The sequence below is a fragment of the Anser cygnoides genome, chromosome 3 (genome assembly GCF_040182565.1).
Source record: "Anser cygnoides isolate HZ-2024a breed goose chromosome 3, Taihu_goose_T2T_genome, whole genome shotgun sequence".
In the NCBI taxonomy this organism is placed as follows: Eukaryota; Metazoa; Chordata; class Aves; order Anseriformes; family Anatidae; genus Anser; species Anser cygnoides.
Window position 1 is genome coordinate 92,235,222 of NC_089875.1, and position 26,425 is coordinate 92,261,646.

The following is a 26,425-nucleotide window of genomic DNA, read 5'->3' on the forward strand; positions in this document are numbered from 1 at the left end:
CTTACATGAGGTTTGTAGGAAGTGAGCCAACTAGTTCTGAGTGGGGACACACCCAGGTACATCCAGATACACAGATATACTTGGACAGGGAGAAAAAAAAACACAACATGATCACCAGTCCCATTTCCTGAGGTCAGTTTTGTCAAACTGAAAGGTCAGTTTGTCACAGGAGGTAAAGATGAGTATCTGAAAAGGTCTGCTAAAATAGACTTTCAGATTGATTTGGTTGAAGGTTTCTTTTCTGCTATATCTATAGAGAACTCTTGATTCTGTAACTAAGTTACTGGAAAGGAAAATATTACAATGATAAAGCATTTCTGTGACCATATTTAGTCCTGTAAAAACCACTGATTTTATTTTATGACTCCTAGTTTTCCAGTATACACACATATCTTGACCACCACGATTCTCTTTTGAATGCTATCTTAAAGATACACAATCTATTATGTCAAATGTATTTGGAAGTCAATACTCAAAACACACAGTGCAAAAGTTCACACATATGTGATTACACTTCAGACATATCCAGCACAAAGTTTATAGGTCACACTCTCATTTGATACACTCTGGTGTTGCTTGGCAGATTTCAAGATACATATAAGACTCTTACTGTATGTGCATTAAAATACATTAACCCAAGTATCATTCTTCAAGACCAGTTAATAAACATGAAAAAAACCATTCCCACACAAGGTTTGCTTATAGTAGTGTTCTTTCATAACTATTTTATTACATATCAGTGTTCTGTAGGGACATTTCCTGTGGAAAGTGGGAGAAAAGAAGTAATTCAATACTTCCAAGACTTGACTATTCACAATTTAGAGTTTGTACCCTCAGCAGACCAGCTATTCCAAAAGCTTCTACAGAAAGTTTTCTCTCAGAGAACACCTTTCACTCAAATCTGAAATTTGCTCAGGTAAATAATCTTTTGGGCCAGGTAACAATCTTTTGTGTCTTCTATTTCAACTTGAGAATCTTTAAGAAAGAATTAAGAATTATTTCCTCTAGTTTGATTTTATTGAGCTAATTTGTGATCACTAAGTCTAAGGATGTTTTATGCAAATAGTTCTTGTGCCATCAGTGTGCTTCTTGTTTAACAAAATCAACTTTTGAAATGACAATACATAGCATTTAGTTCATGAAAATAAAAAATCAATGTGTTGAAATAATGAAATCTGTGCAGTACAGCTTTAAGTTGTATTTATCTTCCTAGGAAATTTAAAATAGCCTCATTGAAGGTCAGATCTGACATTTGTATTTCAGAAGGATATCTTATTCTATTTCATTAGAAGATACTTTATCAGCTTTTCCCAAATCAATTTTGACTCAAATAGACCACCACATACTTATTTGTCCAACTCCACATCATTAATGTGCAATATTACATCTATGTGCCCTACTTTTGTCACTCATGATCAGAAATGATGAATTCAGACTGAAAGTGGTACAAGAAAGGGTTGTTATATTTTATATTCCCTGACTACCTATTTTGAAAGAGAACTCTAAAGGAGCTTAAATTGTTAAATCTAGGAAAGCAAAGACTGAGAGAGTTTTGAGAATTTTGGTTATATCTACCAGGAAAATAATGAGGGAAGGAAGCAGTTTAACCTGGGCTACATTGGCTCACAGACAAGTCACAGCCCAACAGCTTTTGTGATAGAGCTTTAATAACAGAATCTTACGATGTGATTGCCTGCCCAAGCTGATCGTTGTACACCGTGACCCAGAAGATCCTGTCCAATCCTGCTTGACACAGAGTAAAAATGTTGCAATAATATGCTGTTTTGATTAGAGTTTCTTTTCATTGGTACTTTAAATTTCCAGTGCTACTTTTTCCTGCATTATGTTGGAAAGATATCTGTAGTATACATTAAATCTGGTACATGGAAATGTAACACTGCCTGAGTAAGTCTGCAGCAGACTGATGCTGAAACAGTGCCAGAGGCATTGTCATAAGTACCAGCACATCCATTGGTGGAGGATATAGCCACAGAGTGGTATGCTTTTACAACAACAGCTAGAAAAAAACATATCTGGAATTACTGTCTTTGGGTCATGACGTGTCAGTCATGATCTGCATGTGACTTTGTACACATAGTAGAGTTTTTGGGGGAAGGAAGCAACACGAAGGGTTACTGAAAAATTGAAATGCTACAGTTTATGATACAAGCAGACAAATCTTGATTCTGCCTTCAGTTGCCTGGATTCCTACAGCTATAGAAAGTACGTTTATGTGTTCGGAAATTATTTTAAGTGCACTCAAATAGTATGGAGAAGTTATGGTCTACACAGAGACATTATCTGAGCTTGCCAGCATGTACATGTAATGTACTTAAATCCAAGGCTTTCTACAAAGTCAATTAAACCAAACCAAAGCCCTCCTTACTGGTGTTCACGGGAATATTACTTTAGTCATTTTTTTCAATTTCAACAGTACTTTAATTTGTTTGAATTTTTCTGCATACTATTCTTACTTTGGGAGTAAAAGTCTGGGTACATAATTAACGTTCTTGCATTTGGGTAGGAAGATCAATTATTAGGAGAAAAACTGCAATGGTTATATAGCTGTTTGATTTAATCCACCTTCTGCATTTATAAATGTTGAATCCTCCCTGAATCAAAAAATAACAATGGGTACCCCATATAGTCTATCATTTATGGAAAAAATATTTATTTAACCCCACTCAGTTGGTAGTCAAGCAATTTTTATCGTAAACTTACCTGTTTAAAGACATTGTAAGTCACAGTGATATTTCTGCAATTGGTTCTCTTCCTGAAAATCTCTCTCTCAATAACAAATCCAACTCCCCAACCAGCAGGCTGTCTGATGAAGTACTTTGCCTCATTTTTTCCAATTTTTACTCTAGGCTTTCTTATGGCACAATAAATATAATAATAATAATAATAATAATAATAATAATAATAATAATAAAGATTCAGGATGGTTTGCCATCCTGTAAGTCCTATCAGGGAGGATACATTCAACTACTGGTATCAATCAGAACTGCATCTCTTATTCCAATCTCTTTATTGGGGTGTCTTGTACCTACCCACTATAAGAAAAAGGCATGATGTGACCATGTATAAGGATCAGTGTATTTATTTTAGTTATTGGCATATTTTTGAGGAGTTGACATTCTGAGTGAGTATATTGTTCATCAACATGAAAATTTGATATATGAATAATATGCCTTGCTCATATAATAAAATGCACAGCATTTACGACAGCTTCAGAAATATTTAAGAAATTCAATAACTCTTTAACTCTTTTTTTTTTTTTTTTTTTTTTAAGACAGGAAGTATAGAATATTTATTTTGAGCTCCAGAGTACTAATGTTTAGCACTGTCTGGTTGACATTAATGCATGCTTAAACTACATCAAAAACAACAATAGTTCAAAATATTTGAATTCTCATCTACCATGAAAGACAAAGAAAAAAAAAAAAAGTATTCATCTGCTGTAGAGGAATATAAGGAAGATATAACATAAAAAAATTGCAAAAAGCAAAGAAAATGAGAAATGCAAGACTTCCTCAGAGAAAGAAAATTGCATGTAGTTATCTGAATCACAGTCCTCACTCATATTTTTACATGACCCTTTCTGGAATGTAACAGCAAACAGAATAATATAGTAACACAAATGTTTTATTTTCCTAATAATTGTACCAGATTTAATGTATTTTTATATCATATAGGGGGTAGAAGTGACCTGTCACAATGTTAATTAATATGTTACATATTAATATTATATATTTTTTTGGTAAACTCTGACTTTCAGCCAAACTGTGAAATTCAATTATACAAAATCTTGGAGTATGAGAAGCAAAAATATACATCTAGAGATGAGAAGATCTATATATTTTATAGGAGACAGAAAAGATCATTTTCTTGAAATCATATAAGATTTAAGAAATGCAACATGAACTGACATAACAGGAAAAAATATTGCTTGCAGGAGCTTTTGCTGACCAGAAAAAGCAAATGTATATTTTGTACTAGCAGTAGACTGAAACAGATGACTTTATAAGAACTGCTGAGTCAAGATAATTTCTATATATTTTTTTTTTAATTTGTCTGAAAGTTTCTCTCTATACAATCTAATCTTTCTGATTCTGCCTAAGTGTTACACTTAGAGATTTTTTTTTTTAATGTCCACAATATAAAAATGGAAATAAACTGCAATGTTAAAGAAAATTTTTTTCTTCTGAATTTCTCTCTGAAGTCACTGTCTACAGCCTGGAAAGCATTTGTTCAACACTCCTACTGATTTTAACTGGAGGACAGGCAAGTCTTATGGCATAATAAATTTCTTACTTCTGGGTCTTAATTCATATCAACATTTTATGCAGTTCTATTTCTTCTAATATTCTGGATCAGGGACTAAAGAAAGACAGACCTTTTCATTGTCTAGATGTAGCATCTTCTGTCACATTGTTCCCTTAGTATGACTCACTCTTGCACTGAAATATTGACCAGGGCTATTTACTTTCTGACTGGAAGCTATTTCCTCCTCAGAAAAACAAACAATAGATACCAGATGTCTAATACAAGATGAAGTGTGTGCATGTATATGTAAACGGTAAATTACTTGTTCAGTACTCATGAAGACAGAAATTGCTATTATTTCAGACAATTCTGCTAAAAAGAAACCTCTGGATGATCCATACTTGCTTCCTGAAAAGAAACACAGGCCTTAACTTAGGAATTACATAAAGCTATACAGAGAGCAAGACTGTAGCAATTTTTCCACTGGAAATGGTAGCATGAAAAGCTCAAAATGGTACAGGTTATTTTGCATATTAGTCAAAATGCTTTCAGTGGCAACATTACAGCATGGAGTGTCTTCAGAACTCTACTGAGACACAAAGAATTTGTTTTATCAAGAACCTGTCCACCAGTCCTCATTCAAGAAATGTTCACAAGTGAATTTTCCCCAAGTAAGGGCAAAATATTTCAAGGTTTGTACCATGTACTTTACTCCACAGTGAATTAAATGGGGAGAACAACAATTTGAACAACTTCATTGTAAAAAAATATACATGCTTCTAAGACTACAGATCTAGTTTGATGCTATTCAGAAATATATTATTAGATTAGGTGAATATTTACACTCATCTAGAAACACAATAATTTTTTCTTGGTCATGTGAAATTTGCATTCTAAGCATTCATTTTTATAGGAGATATGAAGTGATGAAGTCATGGTACCTATACAGAGTAAAGGAGATTATACCAGACAAGTGACAGAAGAACCACTGATGATAGCCTTCCCCCCCCCCTTTTTTTTTTTCCTGAACACTTACTTGTGTTTTAGAAACTGAAAATACTCTCTACTCATGAGAACTTGCATACTTGAGTGTAATTTAATTTTCTCTCTTTAATTATACATGATACAATTTGGTTCTTAAAATTAATTCAGATTGCTTTAAAATCAAAGTTTCTATCAAAAGCAAAAGTGGTTTAAGAAGAGTTTTCAGGTAATGCTTTCAGCAGAAAAATTAAGGGGGGCACCAACAAATCTGTATGTTCCACCAAAAAAATGGAATTTATTTTTATTTTTATTTTTTACTTTTTTTTTTTTTTTAACTGAAATGAAAACTATTTATCCAAAGGTTAAAACTTGTTTAAAATGAAGAGAAAAACAGTTTATGCTTCAGCAGTCACTTCTAAATGAATATAGATTTTTAGAAACATTTTATAATAAGTAGAAATAACTACGTTTTCCTCTACAGATACTATATAATGCCTAAAATCCTGGGACTGGCCCAAAATTTATTACATAAAAACTGTCAACACTATATATTTATTACATTTATATATTTATATATTATTATATTATGTTTATGTTTATTTATATACATATACTCTTAGCAAGAAAAAATATTGTCTGGGCATTTATATGTATACACACACACACACATGTATTCAACAACAGTCACACTGAACATGTTTATCTCGACTCCCTCATGAGCATCTGTCAGTTTTTGATACTGAATGAAATGTATTTATATGAATGTGCACTTAAGTATACCAGTCTTAATCATACATGCTATAAGTAGGTATAGTTAAGAAATGACTATGGCCCCACGAAATTATTTTTTACTCTGATAGAGCAGTGATTTGCGTCTCAGTTCCTGAAATAATTTGTTCCAGTTTACAGGATCACAGAAAACTAAGTGCTGAGCTGCTTCTACCACAGCTAGCCTGCTACCAGTATCTGAACCAGCTAGATGAAGGTAACATAGATAATATATTGCCTCTATACTGCAGTACACTGCATAGGCAGTTTGTGAATGTTATTTTTTCCCTTTGCATCTTGCGTCTTTAAAGCTTGGTGGCATCTGCAGTGAGACTTGAAATATTGTGATCAACATTACAGAGCACTGGATAGGAAAATCAAGGAAACTAGAAATAGCAAAATGTAGGATGCTTCTTGGTAGGTGTTATTTTGCAGTTCATCACAAGTACAACACTGAAATGTTGCCATTAGTCACATATACTTGTTGCCATTTTTATGCACACAAGAAAGACTTAAAAAGGAGGAGAAAACCAAACAACACTATCATCATCATCTTGATCTTAATTTTTTCCCCTCTCAAAGGGAGGATTTTCCTCCTTACTTTCAAAACCACACATGACGGGAAAGCAACACAACATATACCAGCAAATATAATGTGAAAATGTGCATCTCTCACATATCACATATCTCTCACATATCTCTCACATCTACACATATGAAAGGATCTGGAAGGTCTGAGGATTTATGATAGAGGGCTTTAAATAATCTTGCGTAAAATTTTCTAACTTATTTTTTAACAAAACATCTCAAAATTTCTAATCCTAAATATGGAAGACTTCAATAGTGCAAAGACTTATATATATTCTTGAATATTGCCTCCCTGAAGCTTTTGGTTAGTTTGTTCAGAGGATATACATCCAGACAAACTTAATCTAATAATCTTGTGAGATATAGGTCTCAGGAGAAATTGTGAAACAGGAAAAGCACTTTGAGAATTATTTCTTGGTGAACTAAAAACTTCAAAATGTTTTTTAGTTCCATCTGACTTTTAAAAGGTACCAAATGACTAGCAAGAAAAAGGCCTGATTTGGTTCACATTTGTCCTGGGATCAGAGAAACTGGGAAGTAGGTATAGAAAAACCAGATGCTTACATAATGTGACAGCCGTGACTGTGATGAGGCTTGTATGGTATTGGGAATAAAATTCACAAGCCTGAGGGTTAGGTGTCTAAATTGTTGTGAACAGTGAACAGGGAGAGTTAGGTGCTTGAGGAATGTTCACAGTAGACTTGAATAAAGCATACATAAAACAATCAAGAGAAAACTGAGGAATGTTTAACATTCCACTTCTTAGGCTTCTATAGGGATTCACACCTGAAACTGTTTTCTACGTACAGATACCTCTGTTATTCAGATGACTGACCTGTTATTCCCTTTCAAATAGAACTACCAGAGAATTAAAAATAGTGATTGCTGCCCCAAATAAATTCTACACAAAAGAGGGACTTAGCTCCTTGTCAGCCAGGAGTTCAGAAGCATCTCTGAGATTGGAAAGTCTAGACTGAGCTTTTAGAGATTACTAAAGAGTCCCTGGGAACTCACATGGATACAGAGGCTTTGGATTCAACACCTAACTGTTCTCTCCTTGACTTATAACCAGTCTGGAAACCAAACAAGAATGTCTTGGTTTCAGATTTCTATTTGTAAGTAGTAATTCTTTTCCACCCCAACTCCCTCCAATATTATTAATGTTTTAAAAAAAATATATATATATACAAAAAACCCAAACAAACAAACAAACAAAAAAAAAAAACAACCATCAAGCTACTACACTGATAAGGGCTACGATACTATTATCATCTTAGTAGCAGTGGTACTTCTTTTAGCATCACAGCCCTCTTAAAACTAAGGAGAATGAATTACAGAAAATGCACAACTTGAGGAGACGAGGAATGAATTTATGGTGCACAGCTCTGGTACATCTTCAGTATTAGCAGTTCACTCCAGCTACAAGAATTGCTATTAGGCCAAAAGGCCACAGCTTGACTTTCAGTTTTCTGGCTGAGTTTTTATAGCAGTTAGAATAGTCTACTTGTTGTTTGTTTTTACTCATAAACCCATCAAAAGTTAAATGGAAATCACTGAAAGAAAATATGAAACTATAATGCCATTCTGATGCTGTTTCAGAAAGTACTGCACTTGTAGTGACTTCATTTGAGCATGGGCTTTTGGTGTGTTAAATTCTCCATTGTATCTGTTGATGAATTTGTATTTTGTTCAAAGGCTTCTATATGGCTCTTCTGAAGCCTTCCTGAGGAAGGAAGTGTACAAGTAAAACAACAAATAAAGCCTGATGGACAGTAAGACTTTTTTTTTTTTTTTTTTTTTCCCTTCAAAAGCAGATCAGCTATAACAACATCCAAAATAAAACTATTTCTTTATAGCCAAATATAGGACTGCTTATACTGGTTTAGATTCCCAAGACTTTGCATGGTATCACTGTTCTCTATCCTTACTTGAAACATGTTTTTTAAGACAGGAATACTCTTGGTATTAAATATACATTTTTTTCTTTTAGACTTTACCTATGGTTATACTGTGACCTTTTTAACCACATACTGAAGCTTTCTTTTAACAAAATAAATAAGAATAATAGACTTTCAGTTCAGCAAAGCAGGAACTTAAATTATGGGAGACAACCAGTGCCAATAATTTGACAGACATGATCATTTAATGTGCAGATATTAAGCTAACCTCACATAGACTGAAGATAATGAAGCTACTTATATAATTAAGTTGAGTACATACTATATAGCGTTTTGCTATATTAGGGGTTTGTTATGCATTTTTCCACCAAAAATTAGCAATAAGGGGCAATCTGCATTTCTCATAGATGAAAAAATATATGACAACAGTCATTGACATAGTTTGTAAAAATTCTAGCATTTTCACCCAGCTGTAGAGTAAGTTGAAAACACAAAGTATATTAACTTGGTTATTTAAAAATTACTTTTTATGTAAATACCACAAAAGATTGAAGAAAAAGCACATACTCTAAAGTACTAAAACCACAAAATTGAAATTAACTTTAGATGTATATTTCTAAGTTAATTAAATGTATGCACAAGAGCAAAATAAGTAAATGTTGAATTATTTAGTAAACATAAAAGCTTTTTTTTTTTTTTTCTGGAAATAAATATCCTTATGTCACTCTTTGCCTTTTTACCTATCAGGTAACAATTTGGGAGTTTCCACATATTTCACTGACTACATTATTGTAAAGGGCAAAATATCCCTCAAACTAGAATTTCATTATTTTTACACATCCTTCTGGAAAGAATGCATAAAATGTAAGAAAAAAAATATTATGATGAGCAGAATTGATGTGCTATACAGCATATTGAAGAAGAAACCAAAATATGAGGTTTAAGGGAGAACAGAGAGGAAGCAAAACCCAAAATTGATAGCACATGGAATTATTCACTGCATGGTACAGGAAAACAATTTCTGAATATTTATAAGGCACAATTTATGAAAGTCTTGTTATAATGCTTCCGATAATGTTTTATTGTTAATTAGTTTTCTTGCTATGTAGTGCTGTCTGCTGACACAAGTAATCCCTGAAAACAGGATGTTTGCACCTAAATGGGCTCTACTTTGTATGCGTTAGTGCTATCTGTCTTGTTAAATTAATTTCAATACATAAGTAAATAAAGGTGCCAGATCATTGGGCTGGGGAAAAGGGAGTATGATGATTCAGTTCTAGCTTTTAAGTTTTTGAAAACCTTATCCACTTAAATTAAGAAGAATAGACAGTTGAAAGGTTATTTCTGGGCTTCTAGTCTTTAGGAACTGATTTAAGAGGCAATCAAAAGTGCTGAAATACAATTGTTATTAATACATAATGAGAAATTTGTCTTCCTTATTTATGTCACCAAGCAGAATCAGACTAGATTTTCTGCTTCATAAATTTCAGACCTCCCCATTATTAAGACAATACAGCAGAGAAACCATATAGGCAGAATATTTAGCCTGACTGATTCTTTGCCTGTATAAAGTGATAACTGATATGTGCTTTTTTTTTTTTTTGTGACAGGAATTGAAATCTGAAAAACAGAACTGCTTAAGACCACACAAGATATGATGCTGTTAAAAAAAATAAAAATTGTCAAATATATGAAATCCTCTTTTCAGCAAGATATTTTCACAATTGTATCAGCTTGCATTTGGAAATGTCTCCTCTTAAAGAAAATTAAACAAACAAACAAACAAATACAGAAGGGGAAGTATTAAAAACACAAGCTGTGAAGTTGGATAGCGATGACCTATACTTCAAAATCAACTGAAAATAATATCAGAAACTTATTCACATCCCCAAAACACTGACCTGAGTGTTCCATTATTTTTGTGTGTTTTCTCAGAAATGTTTGCATTAATCAAAACAAACCGCAAATGTATAGGTCTAGACAAGGTAGAATGGAAAATGTTTATATAGGTCATAAAATGACATTTGGATAACAGTTGGAGCTGGCAGCAACAAAGAGAGGTTGTGAAAGAAGAATATTTCTAAAATAGCATGCTCAGTATATATTGGAACTCCATACACACCAGAATGTGTTATAGAAAATACCTTCTCACCTCACTCTCTGTCCTCGCTGGCTCTTCCCCACAAATATCTGAACAAGCAGCAAGTTTGTAGTCCTGAGATTAAGTGATGCAATAGTGACCCGTTTTTGTCTAGGATTTCAACCTGTATGATCAATAATCATGCACACACTAGTCGTTTGTGGTTCCAGAAAATGACACAGAAGATACAGTAATATTTTTGCAGGAAGGTAAGAGCGAAGCAAAGATGTGAGGTCTTTTATGAGTGCTAGATATTTTCCAGATCACAGAAAGGTGTGTAATTCTAGTGGCTAGGTTATAGGATTCTGGATCTCCTAAGAGCACCTTGTGCTATAACGTTGGTTGAAATACTGATTCACTATGATAATTATGCATCTCCTTGACCCAGATGATTTTTTTTTTTTTCTATATAATGGATTAACATCAGAGGAAAAAAAAGGTTGTGTCAGATTTTTCTTATGTAAATCAACTGAAAAAATACAAGATGATAATGGTCTTCTTCTGATGAAAAACAAAAATAAATCACATACCAATCAGTCAAATGTACAAGGAAAACAAATAAGGATATATATATACACATATAAACATATGTTTTTGGTAAACTTAGCATTGTTTTTCTCCTGCATTTACAATGAAAAAATATAATGTAATTCACATTAAGGTGCACTGTTTCACCTGTTGTCTAATATAAATAACATTAAAAGCATGTAGAATCTAATATCAGCTAAATGCATATTATTCTCATGCCTTGCTGTGTAGTAGAATAAAAAAAAATGACATTTCTTGTTTTCTGTGCTACTTCTTGTAAGGGGGTGTAAATACATTTCATAAGCTTTTTTCCTTGAAGGTTTTAATCTCTGTGTGTATATGAAACAATAAAGTACCTGTGTGAGTACACACACAATTGATATAGCTAAAATGATATTGCTTGACTGTCCACTTAAAAGAAAAAAGAGAGAAGGGAGGGGAAGAATGAGTGATGGGCATTACAGAAAAGAAAGATAGTATTGAATTTTTTCCTATATATGCTACAATTTCTTGAGTATAATCTGCTCAAAAAGAGATTAAACCATCTTCTGAATATTGCTGACTATATGACTATATCTCTCATTTTAGAACTCCTGTATGAGCTGTAATGCAATCAGAAGTTGTTCGTGTAAAATCTTTCTTTTTGGTTTTAAGGAAAAGTTTCTGGTTTGCATTATCTGATATTTGACATATTTACATGTTAAGCTATTTCGATATCAAAACCATAGCTTCTTTTTGTGAATAAAATGAAAATTAAGTACTCACTGACATTTAAAAAAGGCATCGAATATACCTATATTGCAGTCAAAATTGCACTTATGTAGTATAAACCTAAAGGATTTAGTTTTAAGTTTGGTCAAAACAATGTACTCTTTACACGATAAACCCACAATCAAATCATTATAAGGAGTGATTATGTTTTCCTGGTTGTGTGTTGCTATATATGTCACTGTGTGCAATCCCTTAATTATTGCTATTTGAGATGAAATAAATCCTGGATTTGTGCCCATAACTGTGGAGTGACTCTGGTTCTAGGGTCTCAGTCCAGCATGCTGTTTAGGCCTAGACCTTCAATGGATCTATTGGTAAATTTGACATGAGGAATATATTTATGTTAAAGAATGAACTGATAGTAATGTGATGACATTTTAATTCATTTTTGATATATGCAAAGATAATTCTTTAATTTAAAGGATAAACATTTTGCTCTGCTTCCAGAGAGTTATGGGGAGATGGGTGGGAGAAGACAACCACCAGAAATTACATCATTAGGATAACATGTAGCATTGGGAATCACAAGCATAGCCTGTGAAATTTAGAATTATATTATATTATCCAATGTTTAGAATAATAGCATGGATTACAGGATGTTATCCACAGCACACACACTTGATTGCATATGTATATTACATTTAGTTAACTAGCTATGCAAGAAATCTCTCTAACTCAACATTATCAGAGAAGATGATGGTAACATTAAAAAACCATCACAAATACACCATGCTTTCAGCTAAAAATCTATTCAGCCATAATTTAGCAGCTATTCAACACAACAATTTTTTTCATGAAATTACTTTGCTTGGAGCTACTTGGAGGTAGCTTTTACCATCCATTTAAACTTGTTTAAATCCTGATATACATTTGTATTATTCTTATTAAGGTCTAGCCATCCATTATACCTTAAGATTAACAAAAGTTATTATATTCATATTAAATGGCAAGTAGTACAAAAATTGTCCTTAATATCCTTAAAATATTTAGAACTTTAACTGATAAAAAATATTTAAAATATTTTAACCTTATTTCTGGGCCTTTCAATTTTATGGCAAAGTGCAATTTATACCAGACATATTCCTTTAATCAAATGTCAGAAAGTGTAATGTTGGCCTCTACTGTTTCTGTTTTAAAGGAATTCAACCAGGTCAGCTTATATGAGAGAGTGGTAATTGAGTTGTAGTCTCAGGAATCAGGACAGGGATCAATTAAATACAGTAGCAATACAAATGTACTGTAAACCTAACCTCCGTATAACCCCTGATAAAATGAATGACAAATGTAAGTTCATACACATTTTGTGCCTTCTCTGTGCAGAAATGGAGAGCATGATGAACTACTCATTTAATGACTTGATGTTTTCTTGATCTGTATATTCAGTGTACACGGAGCTGTTGATGCAGGATGAAATTCAGAGCACCACAGACAAGAGACTACAGAATGGAAGCATTCATGACTAAGGGAGAATCAACAAAAACACATCAAGAAATAGGTATATTTTATGTTAGATTTTGCCACACATAAATGATGAAATGCACAGCTAACATGCTACAAACATTACAATGCATTTTTTCTGAATATTGAGGTGCTTCAAAGAAGAAAAGGCATAAGCCCATCGTGCTTATCCACACTGCATTAAGCTTCTTTTCTAGACTCAAATTCTCAAAATATCATTCATGCAAATAGCTGTATTTTTTTAATGACAGTGGCATCTGAAGCTCAATCACACAGAAATGTATTCTCTCTCTCCCTCTCTTTTCCTAGGGGTGGCTTTCCACCAAATAGGTCATTTCCAAAATTTTACATTGAATGCTGACCAAATTTTGTCAGTGAGGCCATAAAGACATTGATTGACGTCATGAATAGGCACGTGTAGGTCTTTGCTTCCCTCTAGTGACTGCTCCAGGAAGAGATTTAACTGAATCTGCTCATGTTGCTCAACTATGGCACAGAGATTTAACATAGGGTTAATTGCATATTCAGATACCCGTATCAGTGAGATGCTGATACAGCATGGAAGATGTATACTTGTGACAGCTTGGATAAGCGCAGATTTTAACTGGACATGTGCTTGACAGTTTTTGATGGAGTTTTACAGTTTTACCAGCCAGAGACAATTTTAGCACTGACAGTCCAAGAACAAATGGGAGACACACTCTAAGGTGCATTTCAAAACACTTCTTTGTGTATTCCAAACATTTAAGATCACTTTGCCATGCAAACATTGTTCTTCTTTGGATGAGTTACATGATGCTTGATTTATCAGAGAGAATATGATTTCAGGAGATGTCAATCAGACTTAGAGCCATGCATTTGGAAGGAAAGACAAACAATCGTATACTCTGCAAATGCTTAAAAATGCCTTGTGTTATATTCTTTTCATATTAGTAAAAGTAGGTGTACTTATACCAGCTGACGTTCTCTCTTTGTTGTGCAGACTGCAAATAAGTTTAAAATTAATGAATATATGTCTGTGGAAAACTGTACACCGTACTATTTACTTATAAGGAATTTAAGCACATGATCTCTAGTCCTACTGTGAAAGGGGTAGGAGAGAATGGCAGACGGGAACAGTGCTTTTTCACATGGATATGCAATATTCCTCAGATTTTTCATCTTCTTGGGTCATTCAAGTAGATTTTATTTTTGTTTAAGAATGGCATAATACAAAGACCTTTAGTTCTACTGCTCTACCTCCATCAGATAAAAGAACTAAATTCTCCAGGACAGGCAGCAGTCATGAGCTCATCAGAATGAATAAGAAAAAATCAGAAATATCATTATAAAGGTATTTAACCTTTAGAGTTCTGCATCATGGCAGGGAAATGATATCAGCTTTGAGAATAGATAGAGAACTCTCTCAATTAGGGCTCAGGAGTTTGGAGCTCAACCTCTACCTGGGTTTGATGGATGATCTTGGACAAACAACCTTACCCTGGTTTCCCCCATCTGTAAACCAGGAAGGGCAATACCAGCCTCTGTAGTAAAATGCTTTGACAGCTATACATGATGAACATGGTGTAAATGAGAAAGGTTGAGAAACTTTCTCAGCTTTAATTTTCCTATCTTGTACTTTTGGAAGCTGTATTGGATTTGGTGAATACTGTTTTCCCGTATAAGAGTCACTCCAAGTCTAGCACCCTGCTGGATTCACAGATCCCATCTGCTATATTCAGTGGTGAGGTATTAAGAGGGAAAACAACAACCACATTTTATTTAACCTGGTAACATCCATTATTTTTTATGGAAACATAGACAAAAAAAAAATAAAAAATTGACCAATATGTTTTCTGTTCTAAACCTTATTCAGACTGCTTAATTATTTTTCTGCCCTTACACCAATTTGAAATTGATTATGAAAATACAAGCCCTGGTTCTTTTTATTCACATTTTAGAATCATAGTTGCTTGCTATTGCAGGAAAGCACTATTTTTAGTTTCTGGAAATCTGCATTTACATAAAGGCAATAAATAGCAATTAAGTTCTCAACAAATGGAGTTGATTAATCACGATAAAAATTAAAAAGAAAGTGAACTTATTAGGAAGAATTAATTTAATTTCCTTTTTTTGCTATAAATCTCAGCAGGTCTTGTAAGCTCTGTTCATGGCAGTGTAGGTGTTAGTGAAAAGCAGTGTTATAAAAGAGAACTAAATTATAAATTCCTCCCATATATTCTGATTCATGTTTTATATGACTTAAGAAAATTTTCAGCTGACTCTTCTTCAATATAGAGACACTCCATTTTATATTGTATGATACCTACCTATTTCGGGATTAAGTATTCCTGCATTCCAATATAATCTTACCAGTCTGTAAATTTAAATTTGTTTTAATTGAGGTCTTATATGGCTTGATAGGTGGTTTGCCACCTGATCTAATCTGATTCAAATCTGTCAAAGCCTTTTAGTTGCCTGCAAGGGAGTTTGGGTCAGGTTTCTCATTCTGTATTGTTTTAATGAAAAAAGTTATCTCCAAAGAATATGATTCTGTAGTCTTTCAGTTCTGTATGCTCAGAATTCTGTGTGTTCAGAAACAGATGATTACATAGCTTGCTACTACACAAGTCCCATTATGTATAGTTCTTCATGAAAGTGAGTACTCCAGGATGCATTTACCTTTTGAATAAGTTCATTAATTCTTGCATTACATTTCACAAACATAAGGATAGAAACTAACTTGTAAAGGAGATTTTCTGCCTTGGAAATACAAATTGAGTGACTGAAAAGCTGGATAGACAAGTCTGACTGAAGTTGATGGAACAAGCAAAGCCCCAGCTAGTATGCATGGCCAAACTATATTTATATAAATTACTCTGATTAGATTTTTATTCAAATTATAGAAAAATCTATTATTTTCTCCATATCTTCCTGGTTACCATAATCCTATAACTGCAAAGCAGCATTCAGGAGTAAGGAGAGGCTACTGTTCTTATATCCAGAAGTGAATTCTGATTTCTGGGGATATTCTAATTATTAGATTATTAGCTTCAGACATTTTGACCTAAACTACATAGAGCCATCTTAAACATATTTTCAAAGGCTTGCAAGGCCAAACAAAGAATAACTGCAATAATCTATCCCAGTTGGTTTAAAAAACAGTGGAGAGAAGAGGGACAAAGGAAATTTGTTTTCCCTTTCAATTTTATCATGAGACTACTATATGCAAAATTTATTTTGTCGGCATGCATGCAAGCTTATGTGTTACAACTGAGCCACATTCTGCCCTATAAGCAAATCTGTAAGAAAATCACAATTAACTGGTAAACTCTTCTATATTTGCATTGAACAAATTCCTTTGTGGATTATTTCTCCACAATTGTAACAAAATCTATCCAGGGATGATGGGAGAAAATGAAGAAAAAGCTTTAGGGTATAATTTAAAAAAAAAGTAATTACCTTTTTTTTTTTTTTAACTCTCTTATTAAGGAGGGATGTTATAATTCTGGAGTGAATTCCTAAATTTATATGAATTTATAGAATCTATAATTTCACACATATGTATTTGTGGTTTCACATCACTTCAGGGTAGAAAATGTAAACTACCATCACTGTAAATTTGTATGGAAGTGGGGAAAAAAAAAGAGTAGACCAGACCTTCCACTGTCTCTAAACTAAGACTGAATGAGGTCAAAATCCTTGTAGTATTAAAATTTTCAGCTCATTGCATTGTATTACTGCCAACTGTATATTCATCAGGCACAAACTGCTATAAGCACACATATGGACAAATAAAAGGCTGTCATACTGTTATAACATCCTTCTGCAGCAACTGGCAGAAAAGAGCCCCAGAATCCTAAAAGCCCTTTCTTTACTCAGTGCTGTGAGATGTTATGTTGCACCACATACAGCTGTGGAGTGCAACAGCAACAACTGATACTTTCCTGCAGAGAGCACGTGCCCGCATTATGCCTAACATGCTTCTAAAAGAACAAACCAGCTGCATTGTTTTGATAATGGGTTAGCGATCACTGCTAATCATAGCGATTATGTCACCTCATTCTAGTGACCCATGAGTCCATTCCATCTTCCACGCCCCCGTGGCATGTGGTGCTAGCTGAGTGTTGTGTGTGATGTTTGTGGTGCTCAGTACTGTGGCATCAAGCTTCCAGCTTCTTACTGTGTTGTGAACTCTGCACTCTGGGTCTTGAATCCAAAGGCTGGACGCACTAAGACAAATGACTAAATTTACCAGGCCAAACTTTCATAGGTCCTAAGGCTTCACATGTTATGGTCACAGATTCATGCATCACAGAAGGCATTCAAGAGAGCTATTCATAGAGCCTACAAAACTGCCACACAAAATGGCATTATTAAAATGGAAATTTATGTATGCATATAAGGATTCTTTGAACCCCTGGGTTTACACAACCTTGCCCAGACTTACATGAAGTAAAGCAACACTAGGAAAAGAACACTGACAGTGATATGGCTAAGATTTAGGTGCGGCATGGTGACAAACGCATGGAAAGAGTGGTAAAATTAAATATAGAGGTGCTGGTACTCAGCTCCCCAGCCCATGAATGTTCTCTTAAACAACATGGCAGAGTTCCAGCAAAAGAGGCTGTGAGTAACACACTACAGAGGAAACAACAGCTCAGGGGGCATGGGCTGCTCCTGTGAGGCTGAAAACTGTGATTCATACTCCTCAAGGAACTTCTGTAAAGAACTGCAAGGCTGGTCCCTGAGGCTCCTGGGTGAGGAGGCCCCGAGCCATTGGGTTCCTGGCTGTTTGTGACTCTCTCTGCTGTCTCCCTCTCCCTTCTTTTCTTTTCCAGAGAGGTAGGAGAAAAAGGAGAAAAACTTTCAGAACTTTGGTTGTAAGATAAAACCAAAAGTACAGCCCTCGTACCTGTCCAGCTTCCTTTCTTTCTCTTTGTGGTCTCACAGACTGGAATGAATTTATCGTAAGCAGTTCCTGACCACAGAGATGCCAGACAGGTTTCATGCCAGACAACACAAACCACAAAAGGTACAGTTCTTTCCTGATTTTTTTTCTTGGTTTAAGGAACTAAATTTTTTCTCCTCTGAATGTCAGTTACTAATATCCCACATATTTTTCCCATGCACTGAAAGGAAAAGCATTCAGTATCTTACAACTTTATTAAAGGACAACATGTAGAAGAACATTGTCTGAAACGAATGGAAGAAATATCACTCAGATTTCCATGGAAAAACAAAACAAAACAAAACAAAACCACAAAAACACCACCTTTCATAGCACTGATGCTACTAGCTTCACATAGGGAAGGTACAATACTAGAGAAAACACAAGGCCTCACAAACAGACTGTTTGCAATCAGCACAGACGTTACAGCATTATATATCTGGGGAAAGTAAACTGAAGCAACACAATGAATTACTGGATTTGAAATTATTCTTTATAACACATAAGATGCGTTTTTTAGTTGCCCAGTATCAATATTGTAGACATATTTGTCTAGCTGCCTGTGGACAGGCACAAGCTTAATAAGTGGAAAACTTTATAAAATATCATATCAGGGAAAATTACTCAATTTCATAAAAAGAATGGACTAACTGATTTTGCCAAAGTTCAGGTGACCACATAGTCACACATAGCAATGTCAGTAGAATAGGTTTGAAGATATGGTGTGACCAAAAAGCTCACAGATCCAGAACTCTGTTCAAGGGTGGATAATAAGGAATTGTTAATCACTAACCAGTCTCCTGTGAAGCATGGCCAAACCTCAGGTACACAAAACTTCCCCTGCTGTTGGAGAAGAATTGAACTAACAAATAATAGAATTATAGAATCATAGAATCATTAAGGTTGGGAAAGACTTCCAAGATCATCTGATCCAACCATCCACTTACCACCAATGTGACCCACTAAACCATGTCCCTAAGCACCACGTCCAATCTTTCCTTGAACACCCCCAGGGACGGTGACTCCACCACCTCCCTGGGTAACCCGTTCCAGTGCCTGACTGCTCTTTCTGAGAAAAAATGTTTCCTCATTTCCAACCTGAACCTCCCCAGTGCAACTTGAAGCCATTCCCTCTAGTCCTATCACTAGTTACCTGTGAGAAGAGGCCAACCCCCAGCTCCCAACACCTTCCTTTCAGGTAGTTGTAGAGAGCAGTAAGGTCTCCCCTGAGCCTCCTCTTCTCCAGACTAAACAACCCCAGTTCCCTCAGCCGCTCCTCACAAGACTTGTGTTCCAGGCCCTTCACCAGCTCCATGGCCCTTCTCTGGACACACTCCAAGGCCTCAATGTCCTTCTTGTAGTGAGGGGCCCCAAACTGAACACAGTTCTCGAGGTGCAGCCTCACCAGAGCAGAGTACAGGGGGACGATCACCTCCCTGGTCCTGCAGGCTACACTATTGCTGATACAATCCAGGATGCTGTTGGCCATCTTGGCCACGTGGACACAGTGCTGGCTCATGTTCAGGCTTGCAGATTGTGCAGATAAAGACATAGAGGTTAAAAAAGTGGCAAAAACTATTTGCCAATAAAAAATATACTTTTCATCTGAAAAGCATTTAATTAAAAAAAAAAAAAGCATAGTTACTGATTAGTTAAGTACCTTCAACTAAAAGTAGACTATTTTTTTGTTGTTGTTCTTATTGTTGTTGTTGGGTTATTTCCAAAATGTTTGCCAAATTCTGGTTATGCAAAAATCACCTGGTTTGGAAGGGCACAAGCACAGTACAGATCTTTGGGATTTGCAACATGGATTAATAGCATGATGGCTTTTAATCCATCAAATCCAGTTGCCTGCTGCTGAGAGTGGATAACTCCTGAGGCTTTAGAAAAAAGTGGAAAAAATAAGAGTAAAACAAGCCACAAGGCTAGCTGTATAGTCCTCTACATATTTGCTTTTTAAGATTCCTTAATGATAGGAACCTGTTCAACATTAGGGAGCTTTCAGGGTAGTTTAAAACTCTTGGTGTCAGAATAAATATTCTGAAATATTCTGGAGTAAATACAATGTTACAGAACAACAACAGTAAAATTTACAAAAATAAAGTTATGAATCATCTAATGCTCTGATGGCTAACATTATGAACCTTTTACCAAGAGATGGAAAAAAAAAGTAGAATTTTGGTCTTGCTATTTCCTCAGGTATGCTCATAAAATAACACATATGCATGTGTAAAACATATGCCAGTGGTGTCCTTTCAGAACTTACTGATACATCATATCGTATTGTGAATATTTGATGGCTCTTATCACTTTTCATAACAGATACATCACCAAGAATACCTTTAATACATGAAATATTTGAACATCTGCAATAGCTACTATTAAATAATATGACTAGAAAATATAATCTTCATAGAATCATAGCATGGTTTGGGTTGGAAGGGACCTTTAAGATCATCTAATGACAACCCCCCCCATTGTGCAGGGACACCTCCCACTAGATCATGTTGCTCAAAGCCCCAAACAACCTGGCCTTGAACACCTCCTGGGATGGGGCATCCACAACTTTCCTGGGCAACCTGTGCCAGGGCCTCACCACCCTCTGAGTGAAGAATTCAGTATACAAAAGTATAAGATTCTCTCTCAAAATCTGACTACTTTATGTAAATTTGAGATGTTTAATTTTCTTTTTCAGGTTCTGAAGCATACTGAAAACAGTACATATGTGTAGCATTAAATATCTCTATAAACAATAATAAGACAATTAATGCAAAACAAATGGCAAGATCAGAAGACACAGCATTTGTTTGTGGTTGTTCCACACATTCATCCCAAATTCCTCCATGTAATCTTTTAATCACAATCAAAATACACAACATACTTTTTTTTTTCTTTTTTCCTCATAATCTAATCCCATGGAAATATGCCTTTAATATTTTGTACTGGAGCAGTGAAACTGAAGCGTGTGCTCTACACTGTGTTCTCACACAGTGCTTAAAGCAACACATGTAAAAAATAAAAATATAAAAAAATAAAGCACTGTGAAATCAAAACACTGTAGAGAGGAAACAAAGAACATGTTCAAATTCCTGTTTTTTTTTTTTTTTTTTTTTTTTTTTCCACACAGAAGTGGAACATTACAATATTGCTGGTAAATAACTGTGTTATGATTCTTTTTTATTGTCATAGACCATAGTACTACTTGTATTTGAAATTATTTTCATGTCCAAAGTTTCATATTTATGTACTATTGCGCTGTTGGCAAGTCATCAGTGTACTGATTTAAACCTAGTCTGAAGGATAAAACCACTCACAAAGTCACAGGCATACAACTTCTAACAATGTAAAAGGTTCTGTAGAATGAGACGTATATAATATACCTGGGCAAGAAAAACAACATTATCTTTTAAAAAAATTATTATGGCAATCACATAAGTATCCTTTTATGAAACACTTAATCTGTATTAAGGCAAAGTTTACCTTGCCTTTCATGGGAGATTTGCAGTGAAAGAATAATGCAGGAAACTACAACTGTGTAAACATGGATTTTTTTTCCCTAAACTACACTGATTGTACTGGTCTACTTCTTTATAGTAATGTTTTCTGTTTTCCTATGAAAGAGGCACACACTGAAAAAAGTAGCAGAAGACTGCTAGCAAGCTTTCATTACTTAGTTTACAAGATATTCTATTAAATGAAAAATGAAAATTTGCACCAGCTAAAATGAAGATTGCTGTGGGTATCACACTTGAAAATGAAAAACTGAAAATTTATCCCTGCAGTAACAGAAATGGGAACATTCTTTAGTTACCTGTCTGATCAGTTACCCACTTGCCTGTTGCTCAGCGGCTACCATAGCACAGAACTATGGTTTGCAGACACCCTCATTTTAATCTTGAAAGGGCAGACTGAAATTACTATGTGAGTAATCTGTTTCTGGTGAGATATTGTATTACTTCAATTTACATAGCTGCTGAAAGGAAGCCATATGACAGGAGAATCGAGTACTTGCAATCTGCGAAAGGTTCATTTTCCCTGCTCTCATCCCAACCTGTTTACTGATTGTGTACTTAAATATTGCTAGGCACGATATAATATTTGAACCATAGTAATATAAGCAAACATCTGTCACTTACGTTCTTGAATCGTCCCACAGCACACAGTATGGATTCAATGTGCCCTGAAAAGCAAACAGACAAACCCATTAGTTACTGGTATACAAGAAAACATGCTTGACCTAAACATTTATTTGGATCTCTTGCAGATCACACTTCTGTTCTGATGAATTGATGTCACTGGAATTGCGAAAGGTTAATTCTTTTGGAGTCCTAAAAAGCACTTGAACCTCAGAATAGCTGCTGTATTGTCTGTTAGGTAAGGTAAGCATTAAGTTGTCCATTTGGTATATCCCAGTTGAACTGAAATATGAGATGAGAGTTAACCTGTTAAAAGACAACTTGAATGATCATTGCTGTGTTTAGAAGCAGAACTTTAGGTCTCTGGGGGACATGGATGTTGAAACAGTAATGACTTCAAAAGTACTAAGCAAATACTGGGCAATATGTCTAGATTCCGGAACTTCACATTCAATACCCAAGTTCATTTGTCACTTGGGGCCTAAATCAGCAGAGCATTTTCCTCAAACTTTTTATTTTTCCTTGAACTTTACTGGAATGTCAGTTCAAATCCCTTTGAAGTCAGTGGTAGATTTTTTGAATTGATGTAGAACAGGATAGGAATCTAGGCTTACTACACATCGTTAAGCTGTGGGTAATGTTTTAGGAAACGGAATTGTCTTTAATTACTAATATTTATTTTGCTGCCTATGAAGAGTTGAGACAAAATTAAACTTCAAGTTTTGTCCTTAATCCTGTAAATCTTCCTTTATCAAAACCTAAATTGATTTAGAAGTTCTTAGCTAGCTAAAACCCAAAAAATTATATTCCTGTTCATCATAAACATTAGTTATTCCCAGAAGTCAGAACGATATAGATAAACAATACAGAAAAATATATGTTTAATAAAATCACAAGTGATTTGAAGAAACGGATTATGATATGTTCTTATGTCAATGCTAATGTAGTTCTCTCATGAACAGTGTTGGTACAGTAAAAGTAGAGTTTTACAGACAAAGCATACCTCACTATTTTATTCTGAAAAGTATATTATTTATAGTAAAATACCATGACAAGTTTTAACTGTGAAGTTAAAATTTATTAAATATTTAAATTCAACTTTTCATCAAAGATGAAAAAGGTCCTTCTGAAGATATCTCTATCAGAGGTATTTTAGCGAAATTTTCATCCTCTACTTCAGTATTTTGTTGACTGCATTGAATTTTATGAGTACAGTATAAATATATAAAACCAGCATATACTTATGGCACTATACATTAACATATTACTGTAGAAACATAAATAAAATTTGTTCCATTCCCTGAAGTATTTATAATATAAAGAAGAGGAGGGGGGTGGGGGACACGGGACAAAACACCAAACAGCAGATACATTAAGATTCAGACACAAGGGTCCTGATCATTAGCTAAAAGATTTCAGATACTTAGACAGAAAAGAATACAGAAGAATAAGAATTAAGAAAAAATGAAATGATCATGCAGAATTAATATTTTTATTTATTTTATTTTATTTTATTTTAAAGATCATTAATTTGTATCCTGAGTGAAGAAATTCTATTTGCAATTTGATATAGCTATAAGTATATTTTTACAAGTGCTATTATAACTAAACTGTAGTAATAATAAACTGCATATTTGAGAAGCGAGGCCTGAGGCCCAGCAGCAGGTATCATATAGTTTATGCTAGGTAAGTGTATGTATAAATAATACAAAAATACTTTCAGAAAAAAATGAGAGCAAAAGGGAAGTCCATTATGAAAACATCTGAAAAACAGAGGGAAATATTACATAATAAAATGCAAACTTTGCTGCTGTCAATTCATACACTTCACTCTGCTTGTATTCTGAAATGTATTCAAATATATAAAAAAAGAAAAGTATGTTTTGCTATTGCAGTTATTAAACAGAACCGTGGAAAACAGGATAAATATTACGACTGTTCTTTAAGAGGTTCTTCTACGAGTACTTGCTCTGCCAGCCACGGAAGTTTGCAAGGGCAAAACAGCCTCTCAGAACTTCTTCCTTTCTTGATACTCTCATCAAATATCCTTCAAGCACTGCAAGGACCACAAGGAGCCTGTCTTCCTATTTTCTTCACCCTTAATCTTCTACTCTCTTTTACATGCTTCTTCTGGGTCTGACTTCCTGGCAATGTCTCATACCTCTGTTTTTGAGCTACCTCCATCAGCCACCCTTTTCTGCTAAGGCAGTGATCTTTCATCACAGCTCTTGCCAGTTAATTACTTAGCTGAAGCTAAGGAACCAGCTACCATGTCCATTAACGTTTACGACTGCTGCAGTATTGATTTATAAACTTCAGAACAGGACTTGGATATATCAAAAATAGACATATGTATGTGAGTGTGTATGCATATATATCTCTGCCTGGCATATAAAGCTGAACTTTTGAGATGTGATTGGCAACTTTGACAGCTATGCAGCACAACGCCAACAGTGTTTTGTAGCCAGGGTTTTCAGTTTTATTGAAAACTTGATGTTCTATGCTGCTGCTGGCTTGTTACTTTAGAGTCCCTGGAGTAAAATTCAGTGCTGGCAGAAGGTGAGAGTTCGTATTCTATCTGGAGCAAATAGAGCTTTTGTTTGAATTGTGCAGTTTTTAAAAAGATGACTTCAGGATCTCTTTGATCAAACTACTGGAGAAATGTGATCACATTCATATTTAGAGAATATCATCACATTCATATGTAGAGAACAATAATGTTTGCTAAATAATGCATTGCAACTCACTTTCTCACTATGCTCTACTATTTTAATTTATCTGCTAAACATAATATCATGCTATATTCTAAATAGCACATGGAATTAGGATTTACACTTCCTCCCCCAAAATAATACTCTCTTTCTATTAATATACTGGCTAATTTTGTTATAAAACAAAGCTATGATGATAAATTTTGAATAAATTAATATTTGAATGCAAATTTAAATTAAAGATATTAACTCTTATTAAGTAACTGTGTTCATCTTATTTCATAATCTCTTATCAAAGTAATTTAGTCAGTGGGAAGGGAGGTGGATGAGCAAATGTGTGGGTATATTCCTATATAGGCACACTCTAGAGGTTGATTAAAAATTCATCATTAAATTCATTTGAAAACAAACTATTTTACAGTGAAAAGCATTTCAAGAACAAAGGCTTGAAAAGAACGAAAATAATAATAATAAGAGACATTCCAAAAAAGCACATGAAAGAAAATATCAGGATTTTATTTTCTGTTTAATAATTAGTCTATTTAATTGACATCATGATTATTCAGTCATTAATATATAATGTTCAAACTCTAAGAATACAGTAATAGTTTTATTTTAATTTCTGTATGTGACATTCAAAGCTTCTTCCATTGTGATGTTTTAATTAGATAAACTCTTGTTTTCATCTCACAAAAGGTGACAAACACCCAAACCTATAAAATAATGTTTCAATGCATACACAGCCTCATTTTTTAAAAACCAGTGTCGCATCATGGAGGTTATGCCTTGAATAGAAAAGTCACTAAACATTTAAAGTAACTAAAATTGTAAAATTGGTTTCCCTTCTCAGACTTTCTAGACCAATATTTTGTCAGTGTATCTGCCTATCCAACTACTAGGTGGATCGGGTTTGCACATAAATGCACCATGTACATCTAAGGAATAAGAATCTGTTCTAAATACTTGCTGCTTCTCTGGATTAAATTATAGGACAAGAACAGAAACAAAAGGTCAAAGGAATTGGCTCTGATATACATTTTCAAGGTTATTTTGTTTTTGTGTTGTCAAGACATGAGCTAATACAATAGTCATTAGTTTTCTCTTACCAAAAGGTTGACAGAGCAAGGTGTCTCTAAACTGACCTTTTGTAACAATGAAGATTCATCTCATTTCCATGATTTTGAAACTTGGCAAAAGCTTGCTCTATAGCTTATTCAAAGGGATTAAAAACAAAACAAAAAACAAAA

The 26,425-nt window shown here is 34.3% G+C and overlaps 1 protein-coding gene across 7 annotated transcripts in view; it reads right to left on the reverse strand.

Annotated features, from left to right (window-relative positions):
* ADGRB3 (adhesion G protein-coupled receptor B3) overlaps window positions 1–26,425 on the reverse strand; it is a 469,357-nt gene that overhangs the window by 155,112 nt on the left and 287,820 nt on the right. For all 7 annotated transcript variants that reach the window (XM_048077466.2, XM_048077468.2, XM_048077470.2 and 4 more), the window contains one exon: window positions 22,468–22,511. In XM_048077466.2, the coding sequence (XP_047933423.2) occupies window positions 22,468–22,511 (44 nt within the window). The remainder of the gene's footprint in view (window positions 1–22,467; window positions 22,512–26,425) is intronic.